This window comes from Cyanistes caeruleus, chromosome 2, assembly GCF_971803275.1.
Source record: "Cyanistes caeruleus chromosome 2, bCyaCae1.hap1.1, whole genome shotgun sequence".
NCBI lineage: Eukaryota > Metazoa > Chordata > Aves > Passeriformes > Paridae > Cyanistes > Cyanistes caeruleus.
In genome coordinates, this window is record NC_141702.1 from 67,149,307 (window position 1) to 67,163,564 (window position 14,258).

The 14,258-nt window shown below is 36.7% G+C and overlaps 1 protein-coding gene across 16 annotated transcripts in view; it reads right to left on the bottom strand.

Annotated features, from left to right (window-relative positions):
- WDR64 (WD repeat domain 64) overlaps window positions 1-14,258 on the bottom strand; it is a 67,451-nt gene that overhangs the window by 19,404 nt on the left and 33,789 nt on the right. For all 16 annotated transcript variants that reach the window (XM_086877648.1, XM_086877642.1, XM_086877647.1 and 13 more), the window contains 3 exons: window positions 4,280-4,406; window positions 2,121-2,269; window positions 1,034-1,157 (listed from right to left, as the gene is read on the bottom strand). In XM_086877648.1, coding sequence (XP_086733774.1) covers window positions 1,034-1,157; window positions 2,121-2,269; window positions 4,280-4,406 — 400 coding nt within the window. The remainder of the gene's footprint in view (window positions 1-1,033; window positions 1,158-2,120; window positions 2,270-4,279; window positions 4,407-14,258) is intronic.

Genomic DNA, 14,258 nt, shown 5'->3' on the forward strand with positions numbered 1-14,258 from the left:
GCTTATCTTACTTATTACAGTTTTTAAATAACACTATCAGAGAGCAATCAGAGTGTGGGTATCTGGCAGAAGACTTTGGGTTCTGAGTGACAGCAATGAGCAGAAATTGTTGGATTTATCCCAGAGGACTAGTGGGGAGAAGGAGCTATGGAATTTTCTTAAGTAAAGAAATGAATCACATGTGACTTTTCTTTTGTAAGACTTGAGAACATTCACCTTTTGTTGTGCTCTTAAGATCCATAAAGGGTGCAGTCTCTGCTCCCAAGTAGAAACAAAAGATATTAGCCAGTATGTTGTGTAGAAAAGGCCATAATTTCCTCTTCATGCGAGGCAGCTTTCATAAGTTTCACATATTTTAGAAATTCAGGTGTGTACTCTTGAACATTTTAATGTAAGAAGAATTATTTCATGTTAACAAATTATAAAATTATTAAAGCTTCCTACATGGTTTGATGTGCATTTGTGTATTGGAGAGGTCTTGTCACATTACCTAAAACTCATGCACCTTTAATAACAGACATGAAAAATACAGGAAACATCTATCTATCTATCTATCTATCTATCTATCTATCTATCTATCTATCTATCTATCTATCTAATTTTCGAGCGTTCAATGACTTCCAACACTATGAAATTGAGCTTAGAGACTAGAAAATTAAAAACTACCATTCTTCATCTGCAGCCATTTAGTTATAAATCTAGGTCCTAAGTATTATGAGGAAACAACTTTTCAGATCAAGAGCTTTGAACACAGTCTTTCAAAGAGTAATAGGCTGAAAAAGAACCAGAGCCCAAGCACACAAAACCACACTTCTGTGAACCACCTGTCAAAGAGAACCCAACCAAGAACCACCCTGCCTTTCTACAGACTGACAGCTGTGCAATCAAAATTAATCCTGTCACTGAGACAGTCAAGGCGAAGAGTTCTGTCTGCTAATGTAATATGCCATTAAAGAAAAAACCAATAAGGGTAATTGTAAGTAGTAAAGGTATAAAAAAAGAAAAAAAGGTAGTAATCATTTAATTGCTTTACCATCACATGCCCCAGTAGCAAGATAAATCCCATTTATTTCAATGGCTGCACAGGTCACCTCAGTGTTCAGCCCATGTGCATCTTCTAATTGATATATTTGAGACCCTGTTTCTAGATCCCAGACCTGAAAAAAATAATATTATAGTTATTTTTAATACATCCTCTAAAACTAGTCTCACAGTAGAACATACAATGTGTTCTACTGTAATAGGAGAAATTATGGCAAACAGCAAATTTTTTTAGTGAAACATCACTTATTTTCCCTGAAAATGTCCCTCTCTCTAGGGAAGCCACCCAGGCAAAGGAAGGCTCTGTTTTTTATGAATGCTGTGATAAAGACCCTTGTTAAGCCAGAGAGACTGACATTAAATATAAAGTGTTTTTACAGTTTGCAAGCAAAGAAATTTAACTAGAAAGAATTGTTTGAGTTGTAGTTTCTGTGCAGAATGTGCAAATGAAGCTTTTCATAAACATTTGGTCCAAAAAAAGCAGAAACAACTATCTCTGATCATTATTGAATCCTTTTAGAAATTTAAGCAACACCTTACAATGAAATGCCAGTACAAAATTTGGTCACTGTAGTGGGATAGCTCAGATTCAATTGGATTTATCAAGTAGCTACTGATTTCATATGCACTGGAATCTGATTTTCTATAGAGCCAAGTGCTCCAAATTATCTTGCGGTTGTAATAGTGTTGCAGCCATTGTGGTCTAAGGAAGGCAGGGTTTGGAGTGACAAATAACATCTTTTGAGAGAGTATGAACTGAACAAACCATTACACAAACAAGCCTTTCTCCACAGGAATGCCATGCATCACCAACTGACTCAATAAAAGATGCTACTTCTCCCTAAAACTACAGGTTCTCAGTATCTCTTAAGATTTTTATAGTGCTGCTAAAAAGAAAAGTAGGATCTTTTCCCCCAAATAGGGTTCATGGCTACCACTTCTTTGGACCCCAAAAATAGCCACAGAAACTACACCTTGAATAAAAATTACTAGTAACTTATCAAATTTCCTGATAAGTTATTCCAAATAAAAAAGTTGAGACTTATTTTTCAGTATAAAGGGTGACAGCTTGCACTCACCTTCAGTATTGACTCAGTGCAAATGCTGAGAATCTGGTGAAAAGCTCTGTTGTAAAGGAGAACATTGAGGCTCTTCTCATGTGTCTGAGGCAACTCTTTTGAATCTTGTATCACATTAGCTAGGGGATAAATATCAATGACCTCTGAACCTGCACAAGGTGAGAGAAGTGAGAATATGTATATTTTGTGCATAATTACTTTTCCTGGAAATTAAAAGATTTCATGTAAACTATTGGGTTCATATGAGTTCTTCTGAAGAGGATATAGACTATTGTCTGTTTTTTGAGAATACCTGTTCTCTGAAGCATAAAACATTCACACACAGTTCCCAAAAAGCACAGTCAAACAATGGCTAAGTATTTACCTGTCTTACACAGTCTTCTTCCCACCTTTGATGAGACTGACATTCTGACTGCAAATTAGTAGAAGCCATAAATCCCCCAGTCACAGAGTTGGTTGGCATGAAATGGAATGAATCCAAATACATAAAACTCTAACTGGGAGATGTATCACTCATATGAATTCTGGTTTCTGCCTTCTTAGAGATAAAGCAATTCTATCTGCAGGCAATGATAATGTCTTTCCAGAACCTTCCTTTTTACAGCACTGCAGTTCTGAATGGTGTTTTCCAAACACCTTCCAGTGCTCTTAGATCAGGGATTGCAAACACAGAGGCAGACAGAGACAATGACAAAAGAAAATACAAGGTCTGTACAGTGCTCTCAAGACAGAATACATATGCAGTCTCCCATTGCAGCTCCAGTATCCCTGCCCCGGTATCCCTGCTGATCTACCAGCAGAGGAGCAGCAGTGAGTACAGAGCAAAGGAAGAAATTGCCTAATCCTTGGCATAAATCCAGGTGCAGAGACCAGCAGCTTGGAAACGGGCACAGAAGGAAAGCTATGGCAATATTCAAATGAAGCATGAAGGTGAGCTGTGATTTCTGATTGTTAGTGAATTCCTAAGTGAAAATCTCCTCTGTGAAGCCAGGTACATAGCAATGAAATTGAATTCACTCACATATAACTGCAGCCTGTTGCCCTCTTCAGGGCCAAGGAGAAATTCACTCAGGCTTTTAGTGGACTCATTAACAGAGTCTAGGACCAGACTTTTATAAATATTTAGGCACCTATAGAACCATTGTTTATAAGGGCAAATTACCTCATTTTGTCAAGGAGTGACCTGTATAAATCCCTGACATTGCTAAGCCTTGAAAATCTCACAAGCATAAATTTGAAATGAAGACAGCATCTGTATCCTTTAGTGATTAAAAAATTTAGTAGAAACCATCAGGTCACTGAAAACAAAATGTTTCACATTCATCTTCTCACATCTGACAAGCTTTGCAAACTTTGTGCCTTGTTCCTAATGCAAGGACAGAAAAAGCTGTCTCCAAGGAAAAATTATTTTATGTGCCTGGTACTTGTCAGGCCTCTGTAGCCTAGAACAAGCTCAAAGCTGTCTTTTTTGTCACTACATCTCTGGGGCAGACAAACCTTGCTGATTCAAGAGTCTCTGCTTTAGATATAAAAGGCTAACCTCCTTAGTGATAACTGCAAGGCTCTGGTCCCTCAGAGGTGCCAGGAGTTCTTCTAGAAAGTCAGGAAACAGAGCCCAGAAATCCCAAGTTGAGTTCCCACAATATTTTATTCCTGATCAGCTGGGCAGTGTGTCTGTTGACACCTCAGGTTGTAGGGCTGCCTTTAGCTACTGAGTTAAATAAGGAGCTGGAATATACTTGTGAGGGCTCCACAGAGATTGTATGCTGCTGTTTTCATTTCCAAACAAGAGGTGGGTCCTAGAGGAATAGTTATGGGGAAATCAATAACTTAATAGCTTTCAAGAAATGATAAGTCTATATAACAATATCTGTAGTTTAATTTTGCTGTGGGAGAAGCCTTCAGAGAAGCCTTTCTCATTTCCTTTGGTTCCTGATGTTAATTCCCATGATGCATATTTTCATGCCATTTTCAGTATTGAAATTAGCACCATATATAACCCACTTTAAAACAGTTCTAATGTGCAATACCCTCATCTCTCAGTATTCTGTATATTCTCATCTACCTTACTCCTGTGCTCGACTTCAGTTGTATTTAATCATAAAGAAAACTGGATGCTAGGAATAGGGGCATGCTCTCATACACCTTCAATAACATACCTGTGAAAAGCATGCCATGATCATTGTCAAATACCATGGGAAAGGCATTAATCTCTTCTGGAGTCCCATGATTTTCATAGAAGACCTGCAGTGGTGATAGAGTCTGTATATCCCACACTCTAAAAACCTAGATGGGGAGAGAGAGGAGAAAATCTAGTACTGTAGCCTGACTCAATTTTCAACTATTTTGTTTCTATGACATTAATACTATAGCCTCCAATGAAGATCACATTGTTAAAAATGGTACATCCCAAAATAAGCAAGAAAAATATCAAAGGTATCTTTATCCCCATTTTACTATGGATAAAACACACAGAAAGGCTGACTTTTGTAGTCTTGACCTGAGAAGTCCAAAGAAGAACCAGATCCCATGTAAACTGGTTCCACCCCTTAATGACGTCTCCATTGTGTGACATACTTTTCTGTCACATACAGATTAATGCCACTTGTTTAAAAACTTGTATTTCAACTGGAGTATGAAATGGTGTGCAACAGTACAAAGATAAATTTCAGGGGGTACTGGATAAAGAAATGCCTGAAACCTTTGACTGACAGCAGATGTTGGACCAAATCAGGATCACAACACATTACAGAAGTATTATTTTTATGCATATAAAGTTCTTGTGTTCCCCATAAGGAAATGCTATCAACCACAGTCAGGGTGCCATCCTGTAAAGAGCATTAGATGTATTTAGATGTATTTGCTCTCACCTTCAGGTTCAATGGAGAACACAGCATCTGCTTTGAACTCTAATAATTGTATGTTAGCAGCACTTTTCATCCTGCCTGATCAAATGCTGTGTTGAATATATGGCTATCCCATGCAAACTATTTTTGAAACTTCAAGAAATCATGATTTAACTTCTCAGATCCCATGGCCTTTAGTGTAGTGTATTTCTCTGTAAGATAATTTCCCTATTCTCTCAGGAGTTATTATGTCATCACATCTGCCTACAATTCTTATTCAGCTGCCATAACTGATGAGTTGTATATAGGCATTTGTGCAAGCTATTTTTATTCATTCAACTTGTGTGCTATTATTATGGCTTCACTTTGAAGTGGGATTTTAACACAAAGACACATGTCGGTACAACATCAACACTCTCATCAATACTCTTGTGGGCCTTGACAAAAGTCACGACCTGATTTTAAAGGATGTGACAGTGGATACATCAGAATTCTGAAAAGGAAGGGAAGGAAAGGAACAGATACATCAGTCAGTGTTTAAACAAATCACCTTTGGTGCCAGAGAGAAATTCATAAATGAGTGTTTCAGAATGTTAAGGAGAAAAAAAAATTCTCCTTAGTATTTTGTTTGTTTTCAGGAAATCTCAAAAAGAAAAGACTCTAAAGAACTTTTTACAGAGAATAAACTTTCCCTGAGACAGTACTGAGTCAAAAGAACCATGTCCATTACATTCCTCTGATTGACTTCTGATTACATTTCAGAGTTCACTCAGACATGCAATTTCTAAAGCCTGAAAAAGAGAAAAACAGTCACTCAGAAGCACTGGAACACAAAATCCATTTGAATAGGAAAAAAAATCATGAAGGCCTTCATCCAGATAAACAATAGACCAGCAAAAACTGAAAGAAGAATTGATGATGAGAACTGAGGAAGTTAGGGCAATATTGCAGGTGGATCTCCAAGCTCAGTTCTTGTACACTCACAATTAGAGCATGTAAAAACAGGGCTGAAAATTAAGTAAAAGTAGGTATCTATGGCGATACTACAGTCAGATGAAAATAATAAATCACTGAACAGAGATAAAATCTTCCCATAAACATCCCCCAGATCTGTTACAGTGTTAGTGAAATTACACAAAACAAAAATGAAGACAATTCTGATAGTCTAATGGACTATTCAAGTGGTCAAAAAGTGAGACATAGGTTTGACATAATATCAAAGCAATAAAAAGAGATGTTTTTATAGCACAAGAGAATATAAGTGAGAGCTTCCTGCACTATTTCTTTCTGCTCGTTCAGCTGTTAAGGCCAGCACATTAAGAAAATGCAGTCAAAGTGACAGCAAAAGCCTAGATACATTGCAGCATTCATAAATCTTTTCCCTGCCTTATGGCTGCCTTCTTTTCCCAGCCTATGGGCAGGGATGTGGAGTTTGCATAAGCCACAGTTCCACATGAGTAACTCCCACACATGGCATCACCAGTGTGGCTGCAAGACACAGTGTCAGTGCTGCTCATCTGCATCAGCACACACATTGTGCATGAATCCATGGATGAAGAGAGGCAAAAAAAGGCATGCTTATTTAGAAATTAGGAAGTGGCTAGGGGGAGTTGCCTTAGGAGTGTTTTTTTAATGTTAACTTTACTGTCCTACTTATTTATTGATGAATTTCCCACAGCAGCCTGAAAAATACCAGGAATCCCTGTAAAACCTCTGAGAGCATATTCTTTAAGGCAAAGTGCTTTTGGACTGTGTCTTCTGAAATGCAAAATACAGACTATATACAAGCACACAAAAAGTACTAGGGAGGAGAAGGAATGTGGACAGAAGGTGCTTCACATGCTATTGGAAACAATCCACTGTTTCACTTTATAGGGAAAGTTGAACTGTACTTCCAGCAACATTGTATCTTCACTAGTAGCTTACATTAATGAAAACTTAATTTGGTTTAGCTGTTGGCAGAATTGGCTTTGACCCACAGACAGACTTTTTTAAGGGTTAGCAAACTAGGGATACTCACCTGTGTTCCCATTGTTCACATTGTGACCAGCCTGCTTCACACAGTTGGTATCTGGCACACTGGGGCATTCAAGGAATATGTACTGCATCTCTTTCCTCTATCTTGGCTGCAACAGCCCCAGCAAATTACTCTGTTATTTCTCCAGGACTGTAATCTGGAGCAGTTCCCTCTGTTCTGGGGTACTCTTCTTGTGTCATTTTTCAACCCAATGGCAAAAATCACATAGATACAGAAGGAATTTCCACAGACACTGATAAAAATTGGGAACCAAATCCCCCCAGAATTCAGTGGGAGTTCTTGCCAGCGAGACCCTGTCTGAACCTTCTGACATCCCCTGAAAAAATTAAATATCTATATTTGCATTCATAAACATTTTCCTCTTGAGCACCACCTTCCTTCAAGCCCTAAAACTCAGAAAAAAGTCTGAACAATCTTTTCCATTGGCTCTGAAACCATTGGTTTATGAGCATGTAAAACTAGCAGCACACCTCTCTTCTATTTTTCTCAATACACTCAAAGACAGACAGAAGGCGAAAGATTCATCTTAACAACTAAAATGTGAAGAGCAGAGGGGAAATAGAAAAAAGATGGGAAATAGGGCCAGAAAAACTGGTAAATAAATTTTTTACATGCTCTCACTACAATAAAGTTCAGGCTTGGGAACACTTATCTCTTGCCAGGTTTCTGTGAAGATGCTACTGTGGAAACATGCTTTGACTTTGGAAGAAGCAAATCTTGTTCTCCTTTCTGCCTGTAATTAACTGAGATAAATAAGGGCTAAAGAAGTTTAGGTTTTTCCCCTCCCCCTTTCCCCACCAAAATGTAATCCCTTCAAATTTCTTCTAGTTAAGAGTAAGTGACTTTAAAACACTGTTCTATGGGAAATATCTCAATAACTCTCTAGAGAGAATAGTAACTTTCTTTTAGTTCTTCCAAACTGTCGCATTCTGCCAATACTTTTTGAAAGTTTATCTTTAATTTATATTAAAGAATATCTGTTTTTTGAAGAAGACAACTTTCCTCAGTTTTACAGAATGGTGATGCTGCAAGCCTTTAAAAGGACTAATGAAAAAAACAGTCATGCAGGAAAATCCAAAATCCAACCACTTGTGGGGCAGAAAGAAGTTGTGCTAGCCACAGTATTCACTGTAGGCATAGACAGGAAGAGTAAGGAACAAGTGAAGTTGATTTTTTGTTGAAGCATTTAGTTTATCTGCTCCTATTTGCTACCCTGTTCACCTGTTTGAGAGGGTCGTTTAAGGCTCCATAGGCTAAATGAAAAAATTCACAAATTCATACAGAATGTCTGAGGCCTCAAAGACAAAAATCACCAGGCATGAATGTCAAACTGCAGTTGTGCTTGGTGTGTTATTTAAGTTATCTGCAGAGAGTGCCTGTATGTGTCTTGTGATCCCTGAAGGTGATTCTGAAAAGTGCTACAACTCCCTGTCACAGTAAGAAGACTTTGAAACAAATTGATATCAATAGGATTACTTGTGAGGTTAAGGCAAGGAGGATTTAGTTCTAATCGTATTAATGTAATGTGGTGTAGCAGCCAGTACTATCACTACTGCCTTATTGAGACAGCAACTTGAAAAAGTTCAAAATTATGAGCATTTCAAATCACTTCCTCAGATAATACCACTAACCTGGTAGTATATAAAATTACTTACTTTTCTCAAGCATGAAGGGATGCTCGAAAGAAATCAAACTGTTGTATGCAATAGTGAGTCTAATTGCATAGAAATGAGCATGAAGGATATTTACTGCTGCTATTGAGAGGTGCTATTTCTGCATGTCTTGTCTCTGTACTGTGTGGAGGATATGCTGACAATAGACATACCTGATCCCTGCTGCAAAGACAAAATAACACTCAACACTTCTGAAGAACACCTTCAGTGTAGATGGTGTAGGGGTCAGAAACAGAAAGCTAGAGGTGTAGGACAGAAGTGGCTGCCCATGGATACCTGAATCAGAAGAGTTAAAAACCAGACCAGTTCTGCCTGCCAATCTTCAACCAATCTTAGAAAGATTCTCTCACCTCAGACAAAGTTTTTGAAGTAACTACTTTTTCATGGAATAACAACATTTATGGTTGGGTAACAGAAGGGACCTTTGGCAATAATTTTGTCTAATGATTCAAATTAGGCCACATAGAGCAAGGCCATGTCCAGATGGATTTGAAATATCTCCAAGGATGGAGATTCCACAACTTCTCTGGGCACCCTGCATCTGTGCTTTGTCTCCCTCGCAGTAAAGAAATGTTTCCTGATGTTCATACAATCTCCTATGTTTCAGTTTTCATTGTCTTTGTTCTGGTCACTGGGAGCCACTGAAAAGATTCTGGTACCATCTTCTTTACACTCTCCCTCCCAGTATTTACCTACATGGATGAGATCTCCCGTGAGACCTCTGCAGGCTTTTGTAGTGGTTTGTTGTTTCTTTTTTTTTTTGTTGGTTTGTTGCTGTTGTTGGTTTTTGAGTTTTTTGCAGATTATCTAAGGTGCAGAGTGATTTAAATATTAGAAAATGGGATAGATTACAGAAAATTGAGTACCTTTCATGAAAAGTCTGAAGAATATTCAATGCTATTGAATGATCACACAATATAAGAGGAGAATAAAATTCTTAATATCTGGGAGAAACAAACAAACCAAAGAGAATAAAGGCACAGCAGTAAGTGAACTTTAGTTTCAAAGCTGTAAACAAAACATGTGTCTGATATAGATGTGGCCACATAATTTTTGTGAAGGATGACTGGAGCAGATTTCCCAAATGCCTCTTTTTCAAATTATCTAGATTAAACTTAATATTGTTATGCAGTACATTCCAGTAACAGCTGTGATTAGCAATGGTTTGACATAAATTAAGCAGTGTGTTTCCAGCTGAGCTGCTCTCATTTTTCAGGAAGACAAATGACTGTACTATAAATATATCCTTATAACAGTATCATGTGCTTTCAAAACTGGTTAGACAGACATCCACACTAACAGGCATTGATACAATCACCTGCTCAGTTCCAGACTGACAAAGACACTTATCCCCACAGGGATGTCACCCGGCTGATATTAAGCAGATAAGGAGAGAGAGGACAGGAGACTGATAACATCAAGGTTTGAGTAAATTTGCAAAAGTCAGAAAATGAAAAAACTAATAACATATCTTACCTCCCTCTTCTCTGAAATGCTAAAAATCTACCCTTAGGCCATGTAAGAGTAAAGCTAACATATGTACAACAGAGTTACTTTAGGATAGGCAAATTTTATCAGGGAAATGTTTATGGGGTTACATCACATTGGCTGCATTCGATTTTGAAGAAATTATGAATGGAATGAAACTCTCCCATGCCCCAGAATGGAGACATGAGAAATCCCCACTTACTGCACTACTCTCCTGCCATGTGTAAATGTGTGCATTGCTCTTTAGTTACTAAAAATGAAATTACTTTTAAAAAGAAAAAGCCCCAAGAACACTGCCTTCACTTGTTTAAAACAAGGGGCTTGTGTTTACTAATTATTCTGTAAAGACTGGTTTAAAGACTGGGAATATACTCTTTATATTAGCCCTACTGTTCATCAAACAAAACTGTTTCTTTTTATGAATTGAAGCCTGTAGGCTCAAATCTTGTTCTCCTGACTCACTGAGATGGTTTAATTCAACCAAATCCACCACTGGAGATGTTCTAGTAAAATCTATGAGACAACTGGTGAAGTAAATTTTGGCTTTCTGACTTTCATTGACAACTCGAGACATGAAGTTGTAGCCTCCACTGTTCAAGTTGTGAATCCCCACCCTGCACTAAGTGAGTGTAGTTGTCACTGCTTCACAGCCTTTCAGTACAAGAGCTATTCAGTCAGGTCTGGTCTCTGCCATTAGCCTTAATCTCCTTGTTTCCACAGAGTGTAAGATCATCTTTCAGTTAATGGCTTGCTTCCTGCTACATCTCTAGGCTTAATAGCCACTGTACCTACAAGTGGGATTTTTTCCCCTTGGTGCTTCCTGAATGCATTCAATCAGTTCTGTAATATGAAAAAAATTAAGTAATAAATGCTTCATGATGCAGGATGAAAATAAGAATGGGGAAACTATAGAGGGACAGAGGCAATGAAGGACTGAGTGACATGAAGAAGAGGAAAAAAATAAACAGCAAAAATAAAAAAATAAATAGCAGAGATTTCCTATGCAATATTCTTCTATCTGTACTGAAGCATCAAGTCAGTTTTCCATTATTTCTTTATCCCACAGACTGTTCTCATATTACCACACTCTCTAAAAGTAATTCTTCTGTTTATTGGGCCCAACAGGGAAAAAACAACCAAACAACTTTAGCAATTTCTATTAACTTAGAGTACTGGCATTTGTAGGAAAATGCATTAGTGGTAATGTAATAACCAGACAGATCAAGTACCTTTATACAGGACAATCTTGCCTTGCCTGGCTGGAAACATCAAGCCTATGTCATAATTCATTGTCTATCTAATGTATCTTGAAGCATCTGAGGATGCTGCTTAGCTGTCCAATTCCAAGTCCAAAACTGGCTTTTTTAAAAAAACTTAACATATTCTACCAGCATTTCTTGTCAATAAAAAAGATGTTGCTTCAGTGCTTGAATAAGCCATACTATTTTACTTTGTAGAGAAAAGGTGTCAAATAGCTCTAATGGTAGGAAATAGTCACTCATTCATCTTTTTATAGCTCCCAAATTATAAATATTAATGGTACTACAATCGTAAATCTAAAGACAGGCTTTGGCAGTCATCTTGGAAAAAAATAATGAAAAACTGGTTTAGTGGCTTCTGCGGAATAATTCCAATCAAAGGGTTATACACATTTGCATTTACAGTTATATACATATGCTTTCACTTTTATGTCAATAATCTAATCTATGACTATAACATGCTGGTACTTAAGCGAAGAGTTCATGTGTTATATGGAAACCTGAATCCATATTTTGATACAGTGACACAAGGTATGAGTTAATATTTTCAGAAAAATTTAACAGTAATTACTTTCTTGGAAATATTTTCAACCAAAATGTAAGTCAAGACAGACACACTCTAAGTGTAATTGTGATGAATGTAGTTCATGTTGGTCTGTGGTATTTAATTTAACATACTATTTTGTTTGTGGGAAATCTCAACACAAGATTCAGAGCGTGTTCCTATGATTAAGAACACATAGATCACATCCATATTTCAGATCTTCTTGTAAATTCACTTAACTGAACTGCTGAAGAAAAAGACGTGGCTGTGGACTACCAACTGCATCTAAGCAAACTATTATCTCCAAGGTCTTCACAGTCTGGAAGATCAGGAACTTATTTCCATGAGTATTATACTCTGGAGCAAGTTCAGCAACACAGAATTAGGAAAATTCCTGCCTTGGCCCTCCCTTCTACCTCAAAGTCCCTACTATGGAAATACTAATTCATATGACTAAAGGTCATACAGAAATTATATACAAATCAATGTCTCTGCTTAATTTGTAGGTATTCTTATGTTTTAAAACAAAAAATCTGAGTTTAATTTTTTTGATCGGAGAATTTGAAAAATTTTAATAGCTGCCTGACAACTTTTTACTAATAATTAGTTCTATCATGAAATCCTTATAATATTGGAGCAAACAATATGATTATGTGCTGGAATACTTAAAGAAATCTTAATTTTCTTGAATAGAGTGATTGTTTGAATTCAAATTCTAAAATAGTTTCTTAATTGTTGTGGTAATCTTCAAATGTAACTATTATGTTACATAATGTTAAATTTTAATTATAATCTTTAAAAAAATCTAAATTAAAAAATTTAAAATGCAGAATATTTTTCTGAGTAGTGTAATTTCAGCCTTATAACTCACTGCACTATTTAAACACACATGGCTTTTAATTAAAACATACTTTCTTATATTCATTTGTAGGTACAAGTAGTCTTACTGATATCATTGGCACTACTCAGCTATATTTAGTTAAGATCACATGTCCACATACTTAGAGACTTTTAAAATAGATTTTGCTTTCTTATAAATCATCATATTGAATCACAGAAAGCCTAGAAGGGCCCTCAAAAGATCTACATTTACAACCCCAGGGGCTTCATTCTCATTGCTTTTTAATAAATATGTTAATGTTCATTCATTCCCCTTAAGTCATGCCTTTCATCTTACTCCATTTTTCCTACATGTATAGCTTAAGGCTATCTGTCAAAACCTTCCTTAATTCACAGTAATGTATGCCTGTAGCAAAGTCACAGTTATCTACAGAACAGACAGATATAGATTTATAGGAGTGAGGAAGGGGGAAGGGTTATGGCTCCAGGATGATGTGAAGGTGGGAAATTAAGATAATTTATTTTCAGCTAGTATTAATTTTAGAAATGTGTGGAGGTTTTTAAGAGTAAGATTAAAACAGTGAAAATGTGGTGTTTACTGCCACCACAATGAGCAGTGGTAAGCAATTATAGCAGAGCAGTGGCATGGGCAGGACAAATAGCTCAGTAATATTTCCTACATAACCAAATAAAAATCTGAAAACCTTTGAGACAGAAGGATATCTCAGCAGACTAATTACATTAGGTCCTATTGATTTATAGGAGCTATTTTTCATAATCATATCTTCAATTTTAATGACCATTCTGAACTCTTAATACTTCTGCTCAAGACCTGCAGCTTTAACCAGTTTGGTGTAACTGGTTTATTTAGTATCTATCCTCTCTACTCCATCCTTGTAGATGCTAAAAAGGATATTGAATAGTGTTAAATATCAAAAATTTTGCATTGACCCACCTTAAAAAAGTTCTATAGCCATTCACAACTATTCCTTCAGGGCCTTCTCTCTTATTTTTCACACATATTTATAGAAGTTTTTATACTTTCCTGAGAAGTCTCATGCTAACAAATCATATAAATAACCAGCATCATGATTCCACCAATCACTTCTCATATACCAAGCTCTTTCCAGCAGAACCTTGCAATATTTGGTGGAATAAGTGTTATTACTGATTCTATTAGCATTCCTGTTTATGGGCAATGCTTTGGATCAGTAAGCCTTGTAAAAGACACTGGTTAGAAAGAGATCAATAGCTGAACATGATATATAGAGACACCAGAAAAACTCCACCAATGGATTTAGTAGGCTGGTAGGAAGAGAGAAGTGCAAAAGAACTGTAGGAAATTCTTGCAGGTGATCGTTACTTAATGAAACTTTTGAGTACAAGTTCTGCTTTAAGTTGTCAAAGTAATACAAAAGTTATCAGAATGTTAATATGTACTATATAAGTG